Here is a 21,246-nt window from a genome sequence, read left to right as displayed (position 1 = left end):
CATCCACACACACAGATTCTTGACCTATGCTTAGCAATACTGGCTGTAGCCTAAGACCTCTCAGGACAGTACTTGTGGTTTTAGGAATTTCCTTTCTTGAAGCACGGCCCTCTCTGTGGTGTCAGTTTCTTAAGACTTCAAAGTTTGTGTGTGAACATGTTATTGTGCCTACTGTATTATGAATCAGCACATCGTTTCTCACTTCGAGGCCAAGTAAACCCTCAATTATCCACGCTGATGGAGGAGATCAGTGTCATGGGTGTTGCTATACAACAGATTTTTTTTTTTGGACATGGGGTTTTGCTCTATCACCCAGGCTAGATGGAGTGCAGTGGCGTCATCATAGCTCACTACAACCTCCGGCTCCTGGGCTCCAGTGATCCTTCTGCCTCAGCCTCCCAAATAGCTGGAACTACAGGTACAAGCCACCATGCCTGGCTAATTTTTCTATTTTTTGTAGAGACAGAGTCTTGCTATGTTGCTCACGCTGGTCTCAAGCTCCTGAGCTCAAGTGATCCTCCCGCTTTAACCTCCCAGAGTGCTAGGATTACAGGTGTGAGCCACTGCACCTGGCCGGGATTTGTTTTTGAGATTTGTTTTGAACTGGACTATATAACTTTGGGGACATGAGATGTTTCTTTTAAGTTACATTTTACTTTGGCTAACATCATATTTAGCCAAACTGTGGATGGTTTTTAAATTTCCATGAATAATTGGCAAGAATTAGAACTCCCATGATGACACTCAGGGATCACTTTACACACTGTTAGAGAGGCAGGTGGCAGAGAGGAAGACGATGAGATTGTAGAGTTTGGCCCAGCTCGGATGCTGGCCCTGGCCTTGCCTTTTGTTCCTCCGTGATCTTCAGTAAGATGCAATTGCCTTTACTGGATAACAGAGATTGTAGTGCCTCCTGTTCTGAATGTTAAGAGGATTAAGGAAAATAACATATTGGGGAGATGGTCAAATGACATGAAATATCAGTTAAACAGAAGGAATAATATATTTATATATATATATCAGTCTCTCTAAATATACCAGTTTTACATGTATTTGTAAAATTCATTTCAGCATTCCTGATCGCCTAAACATGTTTCTTGAATTTACCTTTGAATGATTTGTAACATCTTTCTGCTTCCTAATTAGTTAATGAGTTAAATAACATCTTTGAGACATGTTCATTTTAAAAAAGAAAAAGAAAAGAACATTTATAGAGTACCCATTGTAAGGTTTTTCGGCGGCAAAAGAAACAGACAGAGAAAGAGAAAGAGTGGGGCCAAACCACGTGGCTTTATTTAGTGCTCCCAGACAAGGTTCTGGGGCCCCAAGAGAGGGGAGCCCCAGAAGTCACCCTTGCTTGAAGGGAGTGCAGGCTTTTATACCCTTTGGGCTGGACTAGGGACTTTTGGTGGGAAGAGCTGGGGTGACCTTTGGTGGTCATTGAGAAATAGGAGGGGCTGGCGGTATTTGCAGGATCAGGAGCCAAAACTTTCTTATCCGGGTGGACATCTGGGTGTCGTTCCTTTCAGCGGGGTCTGACAGTTTTGTCCTTGGCGGGTGGGGTGTCATGAGCCTTTTCTTTATTGATCTAGGGAGAGAAGGGGGTCGCCACCAGCCTTACACCCACCACAGTAACACATGGTAGGTAATCAATCAATATTACCTGTTATTAATATAAGCAATTTCTAGAATTCTAAACTACCCTAATGAAAAATCATAGCACATAGAAAGATAATGCATGCATGTCTTATAATCTTGCCCCAGAAAAGCAATTTTTTTTTTTTTTTTTGCTTTTAGCCACCATTTGGGAGGCACCTGCCACTATTTTGCAAGTCTCCTGGAACACGTTGGGTGGGAAGTCCTGTGGCACTGGCCAGGCAGTGGGAGAGAGCTGTTAGCACAGGGGAGGCTGTGGCAGCCTCAGAGAGGTACACGAGGTGGGCAGGTGCCCTGTGTAACTGGGACCCCAAAAGCATGGGAAGTATTTGAGGGGAATGTAGATAACTCCTACAGGATATTTATTTATATAAAGTTGATTCATCCACTTATATAGACCTGGATTTTATAAGCCTATGCGTTGAAGAATAAGTTTAAGTTAGACTAATGGAATTCAATTTTGAAATGTTAACATTGATAATACATGGTGTACTTGCTAGATTTTAAATTTTGAAAAAAACATATAAACATATTTGGTTGCTTTAGGGGGACTAGAATATTTATTTTGGCTATCGCTCCTAATTAAAATGAGGATGAGGACAATATGTTTGGAAAAAAACACTACCAGGTTTTTTGGATGGCAAACAACCTGGCTCCAAGCTCTGTGACCTTCAGCAAGGTCACTTCACTTTCACTTCTCTGGAGATCTTAAAAGGATGAGGTGCTTTCATTTGTTAAAACAGTTTTTTGTTTTTTGGAGGGGCTGCTCTTTCCTCTTTCCGGCTTCAGCCTGCCCTGATTTTTAATTGGTACCCTCACCTCTTTTTGTGCTGGGTGAAAAGGCAGCCCAAGGGCATTCAGAAAAAATTCCGTGCCCTGGAGCCTTTGAGCCACTGAGAACTTAATGAGCCTGAGAGAGAGAGAGAGAGAGAGAGAGAGAGAAAACTCACATCTTTCTGAAATGACAACCAAAAACATATTGTATTGATTGGGTTTTATAGTAATAAAATCTTTTTCTTAGCTAAGATGTACATAAAAGGTAGATGGCATGACAGTTAAGAGCTTGGGTTTGAAATCACTGTTACAGATTTTAAATCCTGGTTCTACCATTTAGTTAGCTGAGACATCATGGGACAAGTAATTTAATCTCCCTGAGATTCAGTTCCCTCATTTGTAAAATGAGGATAGTAATACCTACCTCTCAGGATTATAATGAAGATTGAATATGGTAATATATGTAAAAAAATCTTAGCACACTCAAAAAAAAGTCCTAGTGCAATGAGCTGACAGTGATATTAGCTGTTGTCACCGTGGACATTTACTTGAACCACATCTGTGTGTATTGAAGATGTGAGAACCGTGGTAATGTTTACTTGGCAAAAACATACTTTTCTAATTCTATAGTTAAGTTTCATCACACCTTACTATAATTATTTGCTTAATGTCTGACTACCCCAACTAGACTATAAAATCAATGAGCTGGGGCTGTTTTTCTTGTCCACCCTGCACATATGATGGACACAATGCCTGGCATGGGTCATTTCTACGGGGGTGGTCAGGGGAGGCTATATCAGCTCCCCATGGATGGCAAACTCAAGTTAGAATGGGGATATGGGTGCAAGGAAGACAGACATAGAAGGTGAAAATAAGAGATGGTCCATAATCAATTTCCTTAGGGTTACTCTGAATGTGATTGGGCTGAAACATGAGTGAAACTATGAAATGCATCAAAATTAAGGTCGCCAAGTGTGGTCTAACCTTAGCCCTCTCAACATGAAATGAGAGCCTTGGACAACAGCCCAGAGTGCCAGCCAACTGGAGGACAGTGACGTCACCCAGTAGTTAAGAGGACATCATAACACTACCTTTATGGTTTCTATGGGGGAAGTTTTAAGTGGTTAATCTGTGTTTTAATTTCTCTGATAGCAGTACATTTGTCCCCATTAGTTGGTTACTAAAGTCACATTCAATGCCATAAGTGGATTATAGTCATACGGGCAGCTTTTGATTAGTTCTATCAACCAAGATTCTCCCAAAACAATTTTCCTCTATAAACAAAGCTCTGTCCTCAACCTGACAGTGTTGGATCTCTATGGTGTTACATAAGTTTATAACTTTTCAGAATAATGAAGAAACTTTGGTGATGGTAATCAAGTGCTTTTCCTGAGTAGGAAAGCTGGTCGAGGGCCAGGAGGATATTGTTAACAAAAGAAAGACCTGCAACAGGTCTGACATTGGGATAATCTCCCCAAAGTGTTGAAATCAGCTGCTTACATTACCAAAAATGAAAAAAAGTTTTCCAGGTAGAGACTAAGTCTCCCAATCAATGTCAAAAAAGACGTGCCTTGTGAACAAATTAGCTATTATAATATGTTGTTCTTTCTGTCAATCCTGTCTTTCAATAGTACGAGTCAGGCTGGGCGAGGTGCTCATACCTGTGACCCAGCACTTTGGGAGGCTGAGGCTAAAGGATCACTTGAGGCCAGGACTTCAAGACCAGCCTGGGCAACATATCAAGGCCCTGTCTCTACAAAAAATAGAAAAATTAGCCGGGCATGGTGGTGTGCTCCTGTAATTCCAGCTACTCGGGAAGCTGAGGCAGGAGGATCACTTGAGCCCAGGAGTTTGAGGTTGCAGTGAGTTATGATGACGCCACTACACTCTAGTCTGGGTGACAGAGCAAGACCCTGTCTAAAAAAAAAATATATATATATATATTATATTATAGATATTTATATATATTATATATATGTATATATATATATATATGAGTCCATTTTTGCCAAATGACACACACAGAAGTGTGACTTGAAGTCACTGTTGATTAAGTGTACAGTGCATGTCTTTGGACAGAATGAAGAAAAAGTCTCTGAAAGAGAAAAGCCAGACACAAAAGCCTTCACGTCCAAATTTTTAAAAAATATTGGTGTAGATATAAGATCTCTAAAATAATCTCTGAATGAATTCAGTTTATTAAATGTTTGTCTCTGACATAATTCACAATGGAATTCAAATGGAAATGGTATTTTCCTTGGAATAGAGCTGATATGTAGTGACTTAAAATTAAAATGTATAAAAAAGCAGTAAGTGAACCAGTTATTAATATAAGCCAAACTCATGATTTTTAAATTGCTTGTGAAAGTTTTGAGAGGGTTTAAATTAATGTAGACACAATTCCTGAACTGCCTGTGTAATGTACCCTACGATTTGCAACAGTACCGTGTACACATTTGTAATGCTCCTTTCAATGAGTTCATCATGCAGAGCTGTGCTTACGATTGCTATCACCTTCATCCCTCAGCTGACCACTAGGAATAATTAGAGACATTTTTATAATAATCTATAATACCTGGCACTGGCATCCTATTTTAGTAAAGCTCAGTATTTAAAAAAAAAAAATATCGGCCGGGCGCGGTGGCTCACGCCTGTAATCCTAGCACTCTGGGAGGCCGAGGTGGGCGGATTGCTCGAGGTCAGGAGTTCGAAACAAGCCTGAACAAGAGCAAGACCCTGTCTCTACTATACAGAGAAAGAAATTAATTGGCCAACTAATATAAATAGAAAAAAATTAGCCGGGCATGGTGGCGCATGCCTGTAGTCCCAGCTACTCAGGAGGCTGAGACAGAAGGATTGCTTAAGCCCGGGAGTTTGAGGTTGATGAGAGCTAGGCTGACACCATGGCACTCACTCTAGCCTGGGCAACAAAGCGAGACTCTGTCTCAAAAAAAAAAATCTCAGACCAATTTTTTCAGGGCATATTTACACTAAGAGCAATGCTAACGCATAGTTTTGGGAGAGAGGACAGCCTAACCTCTAGGGGGAAAAAAATAGAGAAAATTTGAAAGTATCATAAAATCGCAGAGTAGTCGTCCTATAATAATGCCCTCCCCATGGAACTTTTCAGTCGTGCTCATCCCTTTAGTTGTCTGTGCAGTAGAAGAGTGCCAATGTTCTTTCTATCTGCAGGTGACCGAAAACACATTTTTCTCACTTCTTATTTGTTTTTGTGGGTGAATATTCCTCCACTAAAAGAATTTCCTTTAGTTCTCTACTGCAAGTGACTTTTTTTTTTAATTTTTGCATATTATGGGGGTACAAATGTTTAGGTTATGTATATTGCCGTTGGCGCCCCCCCCCCCCAGAGCTTCAAGCGTGTCCATTCCCCAGATGGTGCGCATCGCACTCATTGTGTGTGTATATGCCCATCCCCTCCTCCTGCCTCCCATCTGCCAAATGCCTGATGAATGTTATTACTATATGTGCACTTAGGTGTTGATCAGTCAATACCAATTTGCTGGTGAGTACATGAGGTGCTTATTTTTCCATTCTTGTGATACTTCACTTAGTAGAATGGGCTCCAGCTCTATCCAGGATAATACAAGAGGTGCCAGATCATGATTGTTTCTTACAGCTGAGTAGTACTCCATGGTATACATATACCACATTTCATTAATCCACTCATATACTGATGGGCACTTGGGTTGTTTCCACATCTTGCAAGTGACTCTTTTGTTCTCAGTAGTAGTATTCCTGCCTTTGTATCGTGACCTCCCCAAAGGAAGGACTGTATTGTTGATCTTTGCTCCTGCTCTGGTTATCAGCAGAGTATTATGGCCTGCCATCTAGGAGATTCTTGATAGCAGTTTATCACTAGGTGATAGCTCTTGTTCATCCATCTCCCCATGAGATTGTAGTAATAGGTTAAGGCAACGCTGTTTCTTTCCCTGACCCTTTATGGGCACCCGCACCATGATTTGCACGTGGCAGGTGCTTAATAAACATTTACTTCGGCTGGGCGCGGTGGCTCACGCCTATAGTCCTAGCTCTCTAGGAGGCCGAGGCGGGCGGATTGCTCGAGTTCAGGAGTTCGAAACCAGCCTGAGCAAGAGCGAGACCCCACCTCTACTATAAATAAAAAGAAATTAATTGCCCAACTAATATATATATAGAAAAAATTAGCTGGGCATGGTGGCCCATGCCTGTAGTCCCAGCTACTTGGGAGGCTGAGGCAGGAGGATCGCTTGAGCCCAGGAGTTTGAGGTTGCTGTGAGCTAGGCTGACGCCACGGCACTCACTCTAGCCTGGGCGACAAATCGAGACTCTGTCTCAAAAAAAATAAAATAAAATAAAATAATACATAAACATTTACTTAATTGAACTAAAACAAAAGCAAAAGCGAGCTTTTGTTTTGTAACTACAGTCTGCCTAATTTACCCTGCCTGGTGAGGTTAAGCCCCAAGGAAAGATGCTGAGTAAAGATGCTATAGGAGTCAGGAAATCGAACTGTAGCTGGCTTTGCTTTGACCTTGGACCTTGCCTGCGTGGATGCTTCATTTCCTTTCTGCCAGTTGGGAAGGTATAATGCTATAAAGACACTTTGGGGAGAGTTTACACTATACAGACACAGGTGTTATTACTTCCTTTACAAGTTCCAATAGCAAAAAATTATAATAAGCATTTAGTAAATGTTGGCTAGCAGTGGTAAATACTGTTTACTCCCCAAATAAGTAAGCTGTAATACTTTCTCGCAGGTATGAATTAGGAGCTGCTCTGTTTATTGGATGGGCAGGAGCCTCACTCTGCATAATCGGTGGTGTCATATTTTGCTTTTCAATATCTGACAACAACAAAACACCCAGGTATGAAAAGAGACAAAAGTTACCTCTTAAAAAATACAATGCTATTTTAAATCATTATATGTGGGACAAATTATAGATCATTTATATGATTCTTAGAAACTTAAAAAACCCAGAATTGGTAAAAGTTAAGAATATAGTTTTATATAACTTTTTTTAAAAGGGCTCATCATTATTATATTTTAAAGGTGTTTCTATAAGTAGAAATATGGGTCTAAATACAAGGGCACATTCTTCATTCTGGCCTCATCATAATTTTCGTATAGGCAGGAATTGTTGATGAAGGTCACTACCAAGTCTCCTAGGTTCCAGGAAAATGAGTTTGAAAAAATGGTTTTGAAAGGGAATAACTGAATAAGTGAACAAGCCATGAGTTTCTTCTACAGAGATTCTTTGTCACACCAGCTATTCAGAAATGACACTGAAGTACTTCTCAGGGCCAGAGGAAGGAAGAAAGCTAAGAAAGAGCAAGATTTAAACTTGGCTGTTGACAGAGACAGGCAGAGACAGTATTTTCCCATTTTTTGTTTGCCCTATGTGCGGAATAGAACCTACCAAACTGTGTCTTGCCTTTCAGAATGGGGTACGCTTACAACGGGGCCACATCCGTCATGTCTTCTCGGACGAAGTATCATGGCGGAGAAGATTTTAAAACCACAAGCCCTTCAAAACAGTTCGACAAAAATGCTTATGTCTAGAAGAGCTCTCTGCTGGCAAGCTGTGTCTTGAGGTTGTTGTGAAAATGAACTGTTCACAAAATGATCCCATCAAGGCCCTCCTATAATTAACACTCAAACTATTTTTAAAATACGAATTTGAAGAATTTGTTGATTGTATGGATGTAAATGTTCTTACATAGTTGTATACTAATCATTTTCTGTTGTGGCTTTCTATAAAAAATAAACCGGTTATTTACAAGATTTGTAATATATTTTATACATTTGTAGAAGATGTAAAGCATTTAGTACCAAAGGTTCAAGTATTCATGATCTAGCCTTTTTAATCATTCATACATAGCAGTCTTTGTCCCCATTCCTTGTTTCTTTTCATTCATAGATTAGAAAGGTATATAAAGAGGGGTGTCTTATGAATGGCATGAATGGCTGTAGCTGGCTTTGCTTTGACCTTGGTTGGACCTTGCCCACATGGATGCTTCATTTCCTTTCTGCCTGGTGGGGAAGTATAATGCTATAAAGATGCTTTGGGGAGAGTTTACATTATACAGACACAGGTTTTATTACTTCCTTTACAAGTTCCAATAGCAAAAAACTATAATAAGCATTTAGTAAATGTTGGCTAGCAGTGGTAAATACTGTTTACCACTGAGAACAGTATATTCCTCAAAAGGTGTCCATGTTAATGGATACTTTACTGGCTGGAAATGGACTTCTAGTTCCTGACACCTGTCTTTCATGACTGTAATTCATTCTGACTGCTCGAGGAGGGGCTGATGGGACCAAGATGTGACTGTCCTTCATGTGGCACATCCACCTTAAGTGACGGCTTAGGCCTCTCTGGCACAGAAAGCAGAGTCCTGAGGCAGGCCTTGGGCAAGGGACGTTGGTTGTGGTTGCCTCTGGAGCCCACGTGGTACCTACTTCTCTCTGGACTGATGGGCTGAGGTCCAGCATGTCCCACAGGTCCTGTTTATGGAAGTAACCGGGTCATTGAGACATTTGCCATCTTTCAAGACACGCAAGTTGCTCTAGGGATTTCTGAACAAAGGCACAGATTTATTCCTAGAGCCATTCTATATAACATGCCCACGAGGGCAAGAGTGACTGCAGTTAGTACACACCTTGAATGCCCTGACTCACCCCCACGGCCATCGTGTGAGGTCCCTGTTTCCACTTGCACTTACAGAGAAGGAAATGAGAGCAAAGATCTTAAGTAGTTGCCACCTAGTAGTGACGAAACCAGTCATTTGAACCAGGATGATGTAGGATAATATATGTAGTTTCACGATGTGGATAAGAATTAGAATCTGCATTATCTTTGAATAAGAAACTATCCAATACGAATCACAACATGGGTGAATATATTTCCCTGAAGTGTGAAAGACTTAAAAGGAAAATCGCATTCTTCAGAAGTGCTCAATGGGAAAAAAAGGAAATGAACAAGTTTGTTAAAAAAATGAAATTAAAAAATTCTATGCCATGATAATATTTGAAATCTCTTTTGCAGAGATGCTAATGAACTGAAAGACATAAGGGTAGGTTAGGTGCTGCAGGCCAGTGTGGGACAGGGCTATGTGGGTGTGTGTTTGCAAGAAATTTTTTTATTCAGAGCTGACCTGGTGAAGATAATACTTAGATTATACTTAAGAATTTAGGGAGTGTTGAGGGTGAAGTGTCCAGAAACATGTGAGCTGGCCATCAGTGAGGGGCAGTATAAAGTAACCCGGTCCAAAGAAAAATGAACAAACCAAATCTAATAGAAAAAAATGATAGAGACTAAGCAGATAGGTTATAGGAGTGGCTTTTATGACACAGACATAGTGACTTAAACACTGGATTTACCTAGTGGAAATTCCTTATGTTTCCCCAAGCCTCTCCACTTAGGAATGAAGATGTGGCAGACACAGAACTTAGAATATAGACCTGGCTTAAAGCCTGCTCTTGTTACTTCCTAGTTTCATGGCCTTTGGCGAGTTACCCAATAACTTTCAGTTTCTCACATCTTTAAGAAAAGGAAGGCCGGGCGCGGTGGCTCATGCCTGTAATCCTAGCTCTCTGGGAGGCCAAGGCGGGCGGATTGCTCGAGGTCAGGAGTTTGAAACCAGCCTGAGCAAGAGTGAGACCCCCGTCTCTACTATAAATAGAAAGAAATTAATTGGCCAACTAATATATATAGAAAAAATTAGCCGGGCATGGTGGCACATGCCTGTAGTCCCAGCTACTTGGGAGGCTGAGGCAGAAGGATTGTTTGAGCCCAGGAGTTTGAGGTTGCTGTGAGCTAGGCTGACGCCACGGCACTCACTCTAGCCTAGGCAACAAAGCGAGACACTGTCTCAAAAAAAAAAAAAAGGATTATAACTATAATTACATCTCTAAACTGTGACTAAATGAACGAATGTGTATTTACAACAGAACACTCCGGCCTGGGTGAGAGAGTGATACCCTGTCTCTAAAAATAAAAAATTAACAGAACAAAACCAAGTGGTTCAATAAATATTTGTTGAATAAATAACAGAATGAACCAAGTGACCCATGGGCCATATTAGGCATGGTACATTTTTGTAGACTGCTTATCTCTGTCCTACTGCATGAAAATCTGAGTCAGCTTTTACTCAAGCTTGTAGAAACATGAATATAAAGTGAGGATATTTGCATGAAATGGCCCTTGTGGGGAGCTGGAAGGATTTTTTTTGGAGGGTGGGATGGGCTACCAGTAAAAAGGACCCTGGGGATGGGAGGTAGAAACAGACAAGGATTTGTTCTAGTTAGGTTAGCATGTTATATGGCATGGATTCCAAGGCAAGCTTTTTGTTTAGTTAAGTCCCCTAATTAGTATAAATTTAACACAGAAATCATTTCTAATAACTCAGCCACAGTCACAATGATGTGATGGAGGGCTTTACTGAAAAGGTTGACAAATGAAGAGAGATCCAAAATCCAACAAGTTAGTTTTTAAAATGTTACTTTTTCCTGGAAACAGAGTACAGATAGTACCACAACGTAATAAAAAATGCAAAAAACAGTTTGTATTAATTTTCTGACCTTTGACAATGTCATTGTTCAAGAATATAGCTAAATTAGTTTTGAGGTATTTTATAGTATGGGTCGGATATTTTAAAAAATAAAAAAAACTACATACAAATACGAATTCAGTAATGACTCATTTTTTCTATTCATGTTCTGATAAATAGGCATTTAAAATAGCTAGATGTTATTCCTAAAATATCCAAGATAAAGATTATGCTACAGAAAATAAATTTAATAGCAACATGCTAACAGTGGCTCAAAGGTGATTATGCTAAAGTTGCTTCAGGAAAAATGTGTTTGACATGGACCTCGCTACATTGTTATAATTCTAAACTTCTATAAGAAAAATAACCAGTCTGATTCCACTAATTCAATTTAAAGGGTACTAACAGAATTTTATAAGATAAACACTTCCAATGTGACAATATACATGAGAAAATATGTTTTAAAAGTTTTAATAATTCAAACCAAACCCTGCTGTAAGTTAAAAAAAAAAGTTAGTTGGAAAAAAAACCCAATTAACACTAGAGTACCATTCTGAAGAAAAAACTTTTTATGACTTCAACGACAGGTTATTTTTAAGCAGAAGTCTTAAATACCTTTATAAGCTTCAAAATACTGTTGACAATTTGTTTTTCAATACTGTATCAGGTGCCATTAAAGAGACCCTTGTTCTTTGAATTGGCTTCCTTGTTATTGTGGGAAACACTGTCAGACAGGAGCACTAGAATTGTGTAGGCAGGTTACTCAAATACTGTTGGTTTCTGGAAAGATCTTCTGGTGTGTGGAATTATAATTATACATCTGAAGAGTCACTCCAATCAATCACAGTTACCAGGTTGCTTTTTAATGCGCTTGATTCATTTTCTTGAAGTCCTGTTGGGAAGAGGGACGAAGAGGAAGAGAAGGCCCCAGTGATTAAACAAGCACATGGCTCAGCTGTAGAAATCTGTAATTTCTTTTCTTTTTTTTTTTTTGGAGACAGAGTCGCATTTTGTTGCCTGGCCTAGGGTGCCGTGGTGTCGGCCTAGCTCACAGCAACCTCAAACTCCTAGGCTCAAGTAATCCTCCTGCCTCAGCCTCCTGAGTAGCTGGGTCTATAGGCATGCCTGGGTAATTTTTTCTACATATTTTTAGTTGCCAATTAATTTCTTTCTATTTTTAGTAGAGACGGGGTCTCGCTCTTACTCAGGCTGGTCTCGAACTCCTGACCTTGAGCGATCCGCCCACCTCGGCCTCCCAGAGTACTAGGATCAGGCGTGACCCACCGCGCCTTGCCAAAGAGGACAATGACAATTTCATATTGTCATTTATCACTCAGTGTCTGAATCTGTTCACAAATCCCCCCCCCCCCCCCCCCCGCCCAGCCCCCAGGAGCTATGTAGGAGGCTACTGTAGAATCCAACCATGATTATGAATTGGCCACATCTCTAGGATTCACTCACAGGACCCCTGGATGTGAACTTGCCCCCTGCAACATATAAGCTCCTGGGCAGCAGGGGCCACACATCCTCCTTCGCCAGCACTCAGCAGGGGGCCTGGGTGTTCAAAGTGCTCAGTACATCTGTGTTGTCCTTACTAAGAGTGAGTCAGTAAAGAGAGAAGAATGAAATTATTAATGTCAGGCCAAGTAGAGATTACCTGCTAAAAACAGATTTTCTAGAGTAGATGGACTTAAAAGTGAAGCTAATTAAAAAGTGCCATGATTTCGAGCCACTGAAATCGTAGAGTGCACACACAGAATTCCATTCAAGGGGTCATGGTGTTGGGGGAAGAGATAGGAGATGTACTTGGGGCATCCTCGTGATCCGTGTATTTAAGAGTCTGCAACACAAACGTGGTTTTCTGGTTTTCAATAATCAGAGTCGATCTCCAGGCTCAGCACAGATAACTTCATGGTGGTTATGTGACAGCCAGGTTGTAAGTGGAGTGTGGCAATTAAGGTGCAGCAGATGTGTTGGTGGGAGGAAACAGTAGTGTGAAGGACAGAGGTGGCAATGGCTCATCTTACAAAGGGGGTGTGAGAGATACTGCTGAAGATGGAACGAGCAAATGTGGTGATGTGCACGTATTGATTTAAAATGACAAATGGTGGTACAAAAATAGTGAAGGGGGCGTGAGAGCTACAGAGGGTGGTGAAGATAAGGCAAGTCCCCATCTGTCTTAGCAGGACATTAACAGTTATATCTGAAGTTGATGAATCAAGAAAGAGCAGTATGAGGCCACTACTGAGCGACATGAGGTGCCTGCCAGAGGCGTGAAGGTGGTGAGGGGAGGTTCAGAGAAGCCTCTGTACAACTTGGCTTTCATCATGTGCAAGAATTACTTTGATAAAAAAAGTTACAATTGTCTAATTTTACAAATTAAATCTACTGAGAGTTAAGTTTTTGGGCTTATCCAGGCTCTAGACTAGGTGGATATGCGAAAATCATCTCAGCAAATGATTTCATTTAGAACTCATCCCTCTGACCACAAAGCAACAAGAAAAACTTCCCTCGGAAGAAAAGAAAGAAAAATATTTGATAGGGAAGACAGAAGAATATAGGAAGACTGCTGGAAGTATGGTCTCATTTCAGGTATATGATCAGAAATTTTAATTCCTATGGGGCATCTCCATCTAGAAAATATTTCTATGGACATTTAAAAAATATATATATAAAGCTGGGTGTGCTGTATTGCACCTGTAGTCTCAGATACCCAGGAGGCTGAGACAGGAGGATTGATTGAGCTCAGGGGTTTAAGACCATTCTGGGCAACAAAGCCAGACCCCATCTCTAAAAATAAAATTATATAAAAATTTTTTAAAGACTAAAGATTAGGCCTAAAACTAAATAAAAATAATTAGTAAATATATACATGTCAGTAAATTATACATATCCAGACCTTATTAAAATAACATAAAGCATCAGCATGGTGCTTTTATCTGATGATGTATTAGCATAGGATGGTCAATTAGACATTTATGAAGATGAAACAACTAACCAGAATTAAAGCCCAAACCTTCTCCCTTTGGTCCTTTAGGATTAAATGGGCCCCAGGCACTTGGCACTTGACTGGAATTTGATTCATGCTTCATAGGTGGTGGAGGTTCTTGGCCAGTTTTTTTCCCCAAAGATTTTTCTTCCTCTAAGGATGATATGTCCCAGTCGTCGTCGTCCACATCTGTGCACTAGAAGAGATACATGGAGAATAGTGAACATTTCTTAAAGAAACGGTGCCTTTCCCCCTTTTTGTTGGTCAGACGGAGCAGCTGCGCTGAACGGTAAGATAAGAAGGGGGAACTACCAAGGATTCCACACCTGGTCATTTCTGCAGGGCAATGAAATGGATTTGGAAGTCAGTGTTTTGAAAACTGAGGGAATCATCTGTCTCCTTTTCGTTTCTTGCCTTGGAAATATGTTTCCAATCATGAATTTAGAATATTCTAGAAAGACCGCATTATAAGGATAAGGGAGTAAGAGCAAGGTGTGCTTTAGGCTCTTAGCTCTGTGATAACACGGCACCTAACTATGGGATACATCAAACAAGGACACAGCAGAAACAGGCCTCCCTGGAAAGAGCGCACATTTCTACCAAGTCCTTTCTAAAGGAAGATTGAGTTAGCTCTCTTTCGAACATCACATGACTTTTTGTCATTTTGGCTTGTGTACACAAATAGCACTAACTGATAAAAGTAGTTTGAAAAAGTACTCTGGGCTGGGTGTGGTGGCTGACACCTGTAGTCCCAGCACTTTGGGAGGCCAAGGTGGGAAGTTCACTTGAACCTAGGAGTTTGAGACCAGCCTTAGCAACATAGCAAGACCCCATCTCTACAAAAAAAAAAAAAAAAATTTTTTTTAAATTAGTTGGGCGTGGTGGTAAATGCCTGTAGTCCTAGCTACTGAGATAGGGGGATTCCTCGAGCCAGGTGTTTGAGGTTACAGTTAGTATGATCCTGCCACTGCACTCCAGCCTGGGCAAGTGAGACGTTGTCTCTGGAAAAAACAACAAAAACGAACAAAAAACCAAAAAACAACCTCTGTACTCTATAGATAAACAGGATAAGAATTACATCTAATTTAAGTGAAAAATGAAGCAAAGAGTGATGACTACTGGAAGCCAGTCACAAGTTTCTTCATACAAGCCATCTGGTATCTGCAAGCATCAAATAATACATGTGGCAGGACTTTGAAAACCTGTAAAACGTGATATAAATATTATATATTACCAGTTATTGCTCCAATATCTTTGATTCTCTATGGAATAGAAAGAAATGCAATACTGAAAATAATACAAGGTGAAAATCTCAACCTCTACTATGGTAACTAATTATCTTTGTTTCATATTTCACTACAAAAGTTGCAATCATTTAATAATTTGTTAAAAGATGACTTTATGTATGTTTAGCAAGTAAAAGTGATTTCACCTTTAGTTCTTCTTGTAATTCTTCTTTTTTGGTAAAGACCTGAGCAGCATTAATCCCACCAACTGGTTTATTCACAATTATGTGATTTGAAGCCATCTTTTCAACTTTTTCAGTTTGTATTTTAATGGAGGTCCCTATAAGATCAATAGAAATTAGTCAAGTACAGATTTTAAAAAATTGTATCTATTTCATTTCCAAAATAACCTAAAGGGCAGTTTTGAAAGAGTACAAGCCTTGCACATGATTAAAATAAAATCAAGTGATGTATTTTGGGTTTGTGGAAAAAGAGTTAAACACTTTTAATTTCTCAAAAAAAAAAAAAATCATGATCCTGCAGATTAGGAGCTATAAAGTTTTCATTTTAAATCAAAGAAGGCTGATCTCATTCAAGTATGTGGTCAGAAACTTTAATTTCAGTGAGGTAACCTGCATGAATGGAATATTCATATGGGTATTTTCAAAGGCAATATGAATTATTTTTAAATGAATCACTTGCATTTTATATAATTATATAACTACATGGTATATACAAATTATTTACAGTATAATAAATTAATTACAACCGATATGTTTAAAATATATTATTAAAAAACTGAATTAAGCAGAATTTCTTTTCTTTCTTTCTTTCTTTTTTTTTTTAAAAAGTCCCATCACCTCCACTTCTCTTCAGTAGATTATCTGCTGTCACGGACCGGGACTTTGTTTTCCTTTTAGAATTATCCCAGCTCTGAGAGGAGGCTCCGTGTATTAGAGCAGCTCTTCTCACAGTCACCCAGTGTTAGAGGTTGTGTCGTGTCCCCCCCAAACTCACGCGTTGAAGTCCTAACCCCAGTACTTTAGAAGGCGACCTTATTTGGAGACAGAGCCTTTACGGAGGTCATCAGGATAAAGTGAGGTGATTCAGGTGGGCCCTAGTCCTCCACGACCAGTGACCTCATACAAACGGAAGGTTTGAACAGAGATGCAGGCGTCGGGGGAGGAGGATGTGAAGACGCACAGGGAGAAGACAAGCCAAGGACAACGGACAGAGCGGCTCCTTCCCTCGCAGCCCTCGTGTGGAACCAACCCTGCCCACACCTTGATTTTGGACTTCGGCCTCCAGAACTGTGAGAGAATTAAGTCTCTGTCGTTTAGCCGCCCAGTCCGTGGCGTCCCCACCTCCCTCCTCTCCTCCCTCCCACTTCCGGGCGGTTGGTGGCCGTCCCCGGCCGGCCGCGCCCTCGGGAGCAGCCCCGGCGTTCCCCCGCGCGCGCTCTGCCCGCTCACGCTCCCGGAGCGTGGTGCGCCCGCGTGAGGACGACCGTCCTAAATAAAATGTCCGCAAGGTTGTCCAGTGACAAAAGCTCACCCGTGGGCTTGGGAGAAGCATCCGAGTCCTCCATTTCACTCCCCGTGGTCCAGTCCGTGTCACTCTTGGCGGCGGCGGCGGCGTTCCTTCCCGAGCTCTGAGGCGGCTGCAGGGGAAGCAGGTCTGGGCACACATAGGTCTGGACGAGGTTGTCCTCCTCCTGCTCCTCCTCTGAGCTGAAGGGAGGGGACCTACACGAATCGAAACAGAGACGGGGGTGGGGGTGCTGTTTTCTTAAGTTTCAGGATTTATAAATGATCAGCCTCTTCAAGTGGCGGGAACTTTCTGGGGTAATTGCCAGTGAGCAGGAGAAAGAACAAATGCCTGCGCGGCCCCAGCCAAGATGGCGGCGAGGCACAAGGCTGAAGTTCTGCCGGCCATGGGGCGGATTTATCTAAGCGGGCTGAAGTTACGACCTTTCTCCTCTGAACCCAAGTGTGTATGTTATTAGTAGTGTTGGCTTTTAGACACCTGAGAAAAATATTACTCAGGGGAAGAAAAACATTTTCCTCAGTAAAACTACTCCATCTTTTAAAATAGTGTAATTACTGATAACTTACTTTTATACTGCACCTGCTTTTATGTACACAATCTCATTTGTGTTATCACACGAATTATCACCCTCATTTTAAAGTGAAATAGAAGTTCAGAGCAGTATTTGTTCATTTAAAGAAGATTTATTGAACACCTAAATTCCAAACGTGTCAATCTTGTAAATATTGATTCAAACTACATCCCATGAAATAAAGTCCTTCCCATAAGATTATGTACATGAAAAGTGCTTTTGCAGGATGAATCATTATTTATTGTCTCTACTATACAATGCCTCAATGAAGAGACATTTATAGCATCAAGAAATTCAATTATGACAAAATTAGTCCTACTCATAGTTAATAACAATAATATACCTATAATTTATTGAGTACCTACAAGTGCCAAGCACTGAACCAAGCCCTTTTCATATATTCTCATTTAATTTGTAGAATTATCCTGTGAAAAAGGCAGCATAAATCCCTATTACAGATAAGAAAATTGAGACTTATACCATATCATGGATAAGAAAGCAGGCTTGAAACAATAATCAGCTGAACCAGTGGCACACAGGTGATAAGCCACTGAGCTAGAGTCTTAGTATCCTAAGGGAACCCAAGAGAATATACTAGGATTATTATCAACTTCCACAAGGAGCCAGAACACTAAAAGATTATATCATCTGAAACAAATTTATGCTATCATGGATCCGGTCATTAAAACTCAACATCAGCCATTTGATTTTAACGTGCTTACTGAGAAACCACTTGAAGTAAGGGTGGGGAGGTAAGGGTGGGGGAGGGGTGACTAGGTCACTCTGGTCTCTCTTCTTAATGGAGGCTGCAATGTGGTTAAGTGCTAATGACTTATGTAATAACTGATAAAGAAACAAAGACAAATCACAAAAAACACATCACAAAGGAATCACAAATTCATTATGATTAATTAATATAATAATTATGGCTCAATCAACCACAATGATCATACTGCTTTACAATGAAAGGAATGTTCAGTGGAAAGAATTTTTAAAATACCCCCCCCCCCACGCACACACGCACTGACTAGTACTCACGTAATATTTGAAGGCTTTCTGGGAAAATGATCTTCCATGACATTTTTCTTATTTCTAAAAAACAACAGAAAAAATATTTCCAGACTGCATGAATGAATAATAATATGATTTAACATAAATTTCTATGGAATTGATGATTTTTGCTTTGAATATATGCTAAAGAGGGAGCACAGCAACATGTCTCCCAGCGTCAACAATAGAACTAGTAGGAATTACAAGTGTGATTTTTCAGTTGGGCCAAACACTGTTATGGACTCATCTGTTTCTCTCTTACCTCCAATTCATATGCTGAAGATCTGACCTCCAATGTGTTAGTGTCTGGGGTTGGGGTCTTTGGGAAGTAATTAGTTTTAGTTAGATGAGGTCATGAAGTTGAGCCCCCCATGACAGGATTAGTACCCTTATAAGAAGGGGAAGAGGGACCAGATCTTACTCTCTCTCTCTACCATGTGGAGACCAGCAAGAGGGTGGCTGTCTACAAGGCAAAAAGAGAGCCCTCACCAAAACCCACCCCTGCTGGCACCCTGCTCCCTGATTTCCAGCCTCCAGAATGATGAGAAAATAAATTACTATTGTTTAAGCCACTCAGTCTATGGTATTTTGTTATGGCAGCCTAGGCTGCCTAAGACAAACATTAACAACAACAACAACAAAATTTTAGGGCTGAAAATACTCACTTTGGAACAGATGTCCTATCTGTAAAAACAGGTCTTTGTCTAGTCAGTTGTCTGCTTTTGGGAGGAAGTGGTATCGGTTTGGGTACTTCTCCAGTTGAAAGGGTATCCATTTGAGAAACACTGTGCTTATCTGGAATAGTAGCGACATTTCTGAGTTTCCATCGCCTTTATGATTAGTAAGTGAAAAATAACAGTAAACAGTACAATATTGTCTATGCTGCCATGGAAACAAACAAGTCCATTGCTAGGGTTTGCAGCCCAGACTCTAGGAGTTTGTTTTAATGTAAAAACAAAATCCAAGACCCAGCATTTAATAGTGCAAATGGTAAGAGAGTTGTCAATGAAGTGCCAAAATCATTTAAAATTATGAAAAGGTTGTTAACTTAAGCTCCCATATGCAGCAATGAAATGGCAGTGGGTAACTGGCGTACCTGAAGAGAGTAAGAGTCTCTCCTCCATTTTACAGCAGACCTGATGTTCAATGAGTTCTCGAATTTGCTGAATGTTAGGTATGTGTTTTTCTACCTCGTGTCTGGCTAATTCCACACTTCTCAGCACTTTATTCAAGTGATCAGTTGGAATACCACGTATATCCTAAAGGAATAAGACGTTAAGTTAATCACTGATCCTGGGGTGTTTTTCATTTCATGGGCATATGTTAGCATTAACTATGTTAATGTTTCAGTCTGTCCTTACTTGGTTCCAGCTGCATGTGTAAGGTGAGGGATGCCCTAACATATCACACACTGGCCTGGCCCCAAAGGAGCCCACAGTGCAGCCAGGCACATACGGTGTATATATGACTGATTATGACTTGTTGGTCAATAATGCAAGGCCATGTGATAAGGACCAAATGGGTTCACAGAGACCAGAGGAAAGCCATCAGAGGCCTTGGTGGCCAGAGAAGGCTGAAGGGGGAGGCTGAGATGTGCCCTGAGGGATGGGTGGGGCCAAACAAGTAGAAACAAGGGGGATTTCCAGATGGGTCCGGATCACGCAGGGACACCTTGTGGGAAAGGTAGGCGCTGAGGCGGAAATAGGCAAGCACGTCTTATACACTAATGCTACAAAGTCTGGGTGATGAAACCAGAAATGGAGGCTAAATGCCCACTCGAAAAGCTGAAAGGTTATTCCACAGAGAAAAGAAAGTCACCAGAGATGACTTTCTTTTTTTTTGAGACAGAGTCTCACTTTGTTGTCCAGGCTAGAGTGAGTGCTGTGGCGTCAGCCTAGCTCACAGCAACCTCAATCTCCTGGGCTCAAGCGATCCTACTGCCTCAGCCTCCCAAATAGCTGGGACTACAGGCATGCGCCACCATGCCCAGCTAATTTTTTGTATATATGTTTTTAGTTGGTCAATTAATTTCTATTTGTGGTAAAGACGGGGGGTCTCACTCAGACTGGTTGTGAACTCCTGACCTCGAGCGATCCACCCGCCTCGGCCTCCCAGAGTGCTAGGATTACAGGCGTGAGCCACCACACCCAGCCCAGGGATGACTTTCAATTATGAAAGTAGCATAGTTAAGGAGATAATTTGAGAAAATTCACCTGGATTTGGTGGGAACCTAGACAGAAGAAAACTAGCCAAAGGGCTGTTTATTTAATAATAGTGTCTCTCTCACACACACACACCTGTCTTTCATTTTCACTCCCATTCCCCACCCCTCCATCAGCCTTCCCTGTCCCAGGGAGTGGCCTCACCACCTACCCAGTTGCCCAGGACAGAAATCTCCATCATCAGATTAAATGCCACCTCCAAGAAGTTTTCTCTGACCTCAGTTATTCAATCAATCCCCTTTATTTTCCCTTCATTTCAAGTCACACAATCTATCATCAGAGATCTACCATCTGTCTGTGGGATCACTTGTTTCATGCCTGTGTTCATATACTATGTGGCTGATGGTAAGACCTAATACTGTACAAATGTCAATCCTTCCTGATTAATATACAAAATTTAAAGCAATTCCAATCAGAATCCCAATGAGGTTCTTCTGGACCTGGAGAGTTGTTCCTAAAGTTCATTGGAAAACAAAATATGGAAGAACTGCCAAGCAATTTTTGAAATAAGAAGACCAATGAAGAAAGCATGGCCTATAGAAGATATTAAAGTACCGGACAAAGCTACTGTAATTAAATCAGTATAGCGTGGGCAAAGGAATACAAAGAAAAAGTGAAACAGTTGAAAGTTCAAAAACAAAGCCAAATATATATAGGAAT

General features: G+C 40.8%; 2 protein-coding genes across 7 annotated transcripts in view; one reads left to right on the top strand and one right to left on the bottom strand.

The window, feature by feature from the left end:
- The window catches only part of CLDN10 (claudin 10), a 125,963-nt gene extending 117,751 nt beyond the window's left edge, over positions 1 to 8,212 (top strand). For all 3 annotated transcript variants that reach the window (XM_012769739.2, XM_012769740.3, XM_012769738.3), the window contains exons 4-5: positions 7,188 to 7,295; positions 7,870 to 8,212. In XM_012769739.2, the coding sequence (XP_012625193.1) occupies positions 7,188 to 7,295; positions 7,870 to 7,990 (229 nt within the window). In that variant the 3' untranslated portion in view covers positions 7,991 to 8,212. The remainder of the gene's footprint in view (positions 1 to 7,187; positions 7,296 to 7,869) is intronic.
- Positions 8,213 to 11,526: 3,314 nt separating this feature from the next.
- DZIP1 (DAZ interacting zinc finger protein 1) overlaps positions 11,527 to 21,246 on the bottom strand; it is a 63,834-nt gene continuing 54,114 nt past the window's right edge. For 3 of the 4 annotated variants that reach the window (XM_076009338.1, XM_076009337.1, XM_076009335.1), the window contains 7 exons: positions 19,461 to 19,623; positions 19,030 to 19,159; positions 18,353 to 18,406; positions 16,750 to 16,940; positions 15,402 to 15,535; positions 13,979 to 14,165; positions 11,527 to 11,872 (listed from right to left, as the gene is read on the bottom strand). In XM_076009338.1, the coding sequence (XP_075865453.1) occupies positions 11,793 to 11,872; positions 13,979 to 14,165; positions 15,402 to 15,535; positions 16,750 to 16,940; positions 18,353 to 18,406; positions 19,030 to 19,159; positions 19,461 to 19,623 (939 nt within the window). In that variant the 3' untranslated portion in view covers positions 11,527 to 11,792. The remainder of the gene's footprint in view (positions 11,873 to 13,978; positions 14,166 to 15,401; positions 15,536 to 16,749; positions 16,941 to 18,352; positions 18,407 to 19,029; positions 19,160 to 19,460; positions 19,624 to 21,246) is intronic. The other variant, XM_076009336.1, reaches the window with a different exon arrangement.

This window comes from Microcebus murinus, chromosome 13 (genome assembly GCF_040939455.1).
Source record: "Microcebus murinus isolate Inina chromosome 13, M.murinus_Inina_mat1.0, whole genome shotgun sequence".
In the NCBI taxonomy this organism is placed as follows: domain Eukaryota; kingdom Metazoa; phylum Chordata; class Mammalia; order Primates; family Cheirogaleidae; genus Microcebus; species Microcebus murinus.
Note: the sequence above shows the minus strand (reverse complement) of the source record. Positions and strands in the feature narration are given on the sequence as shown.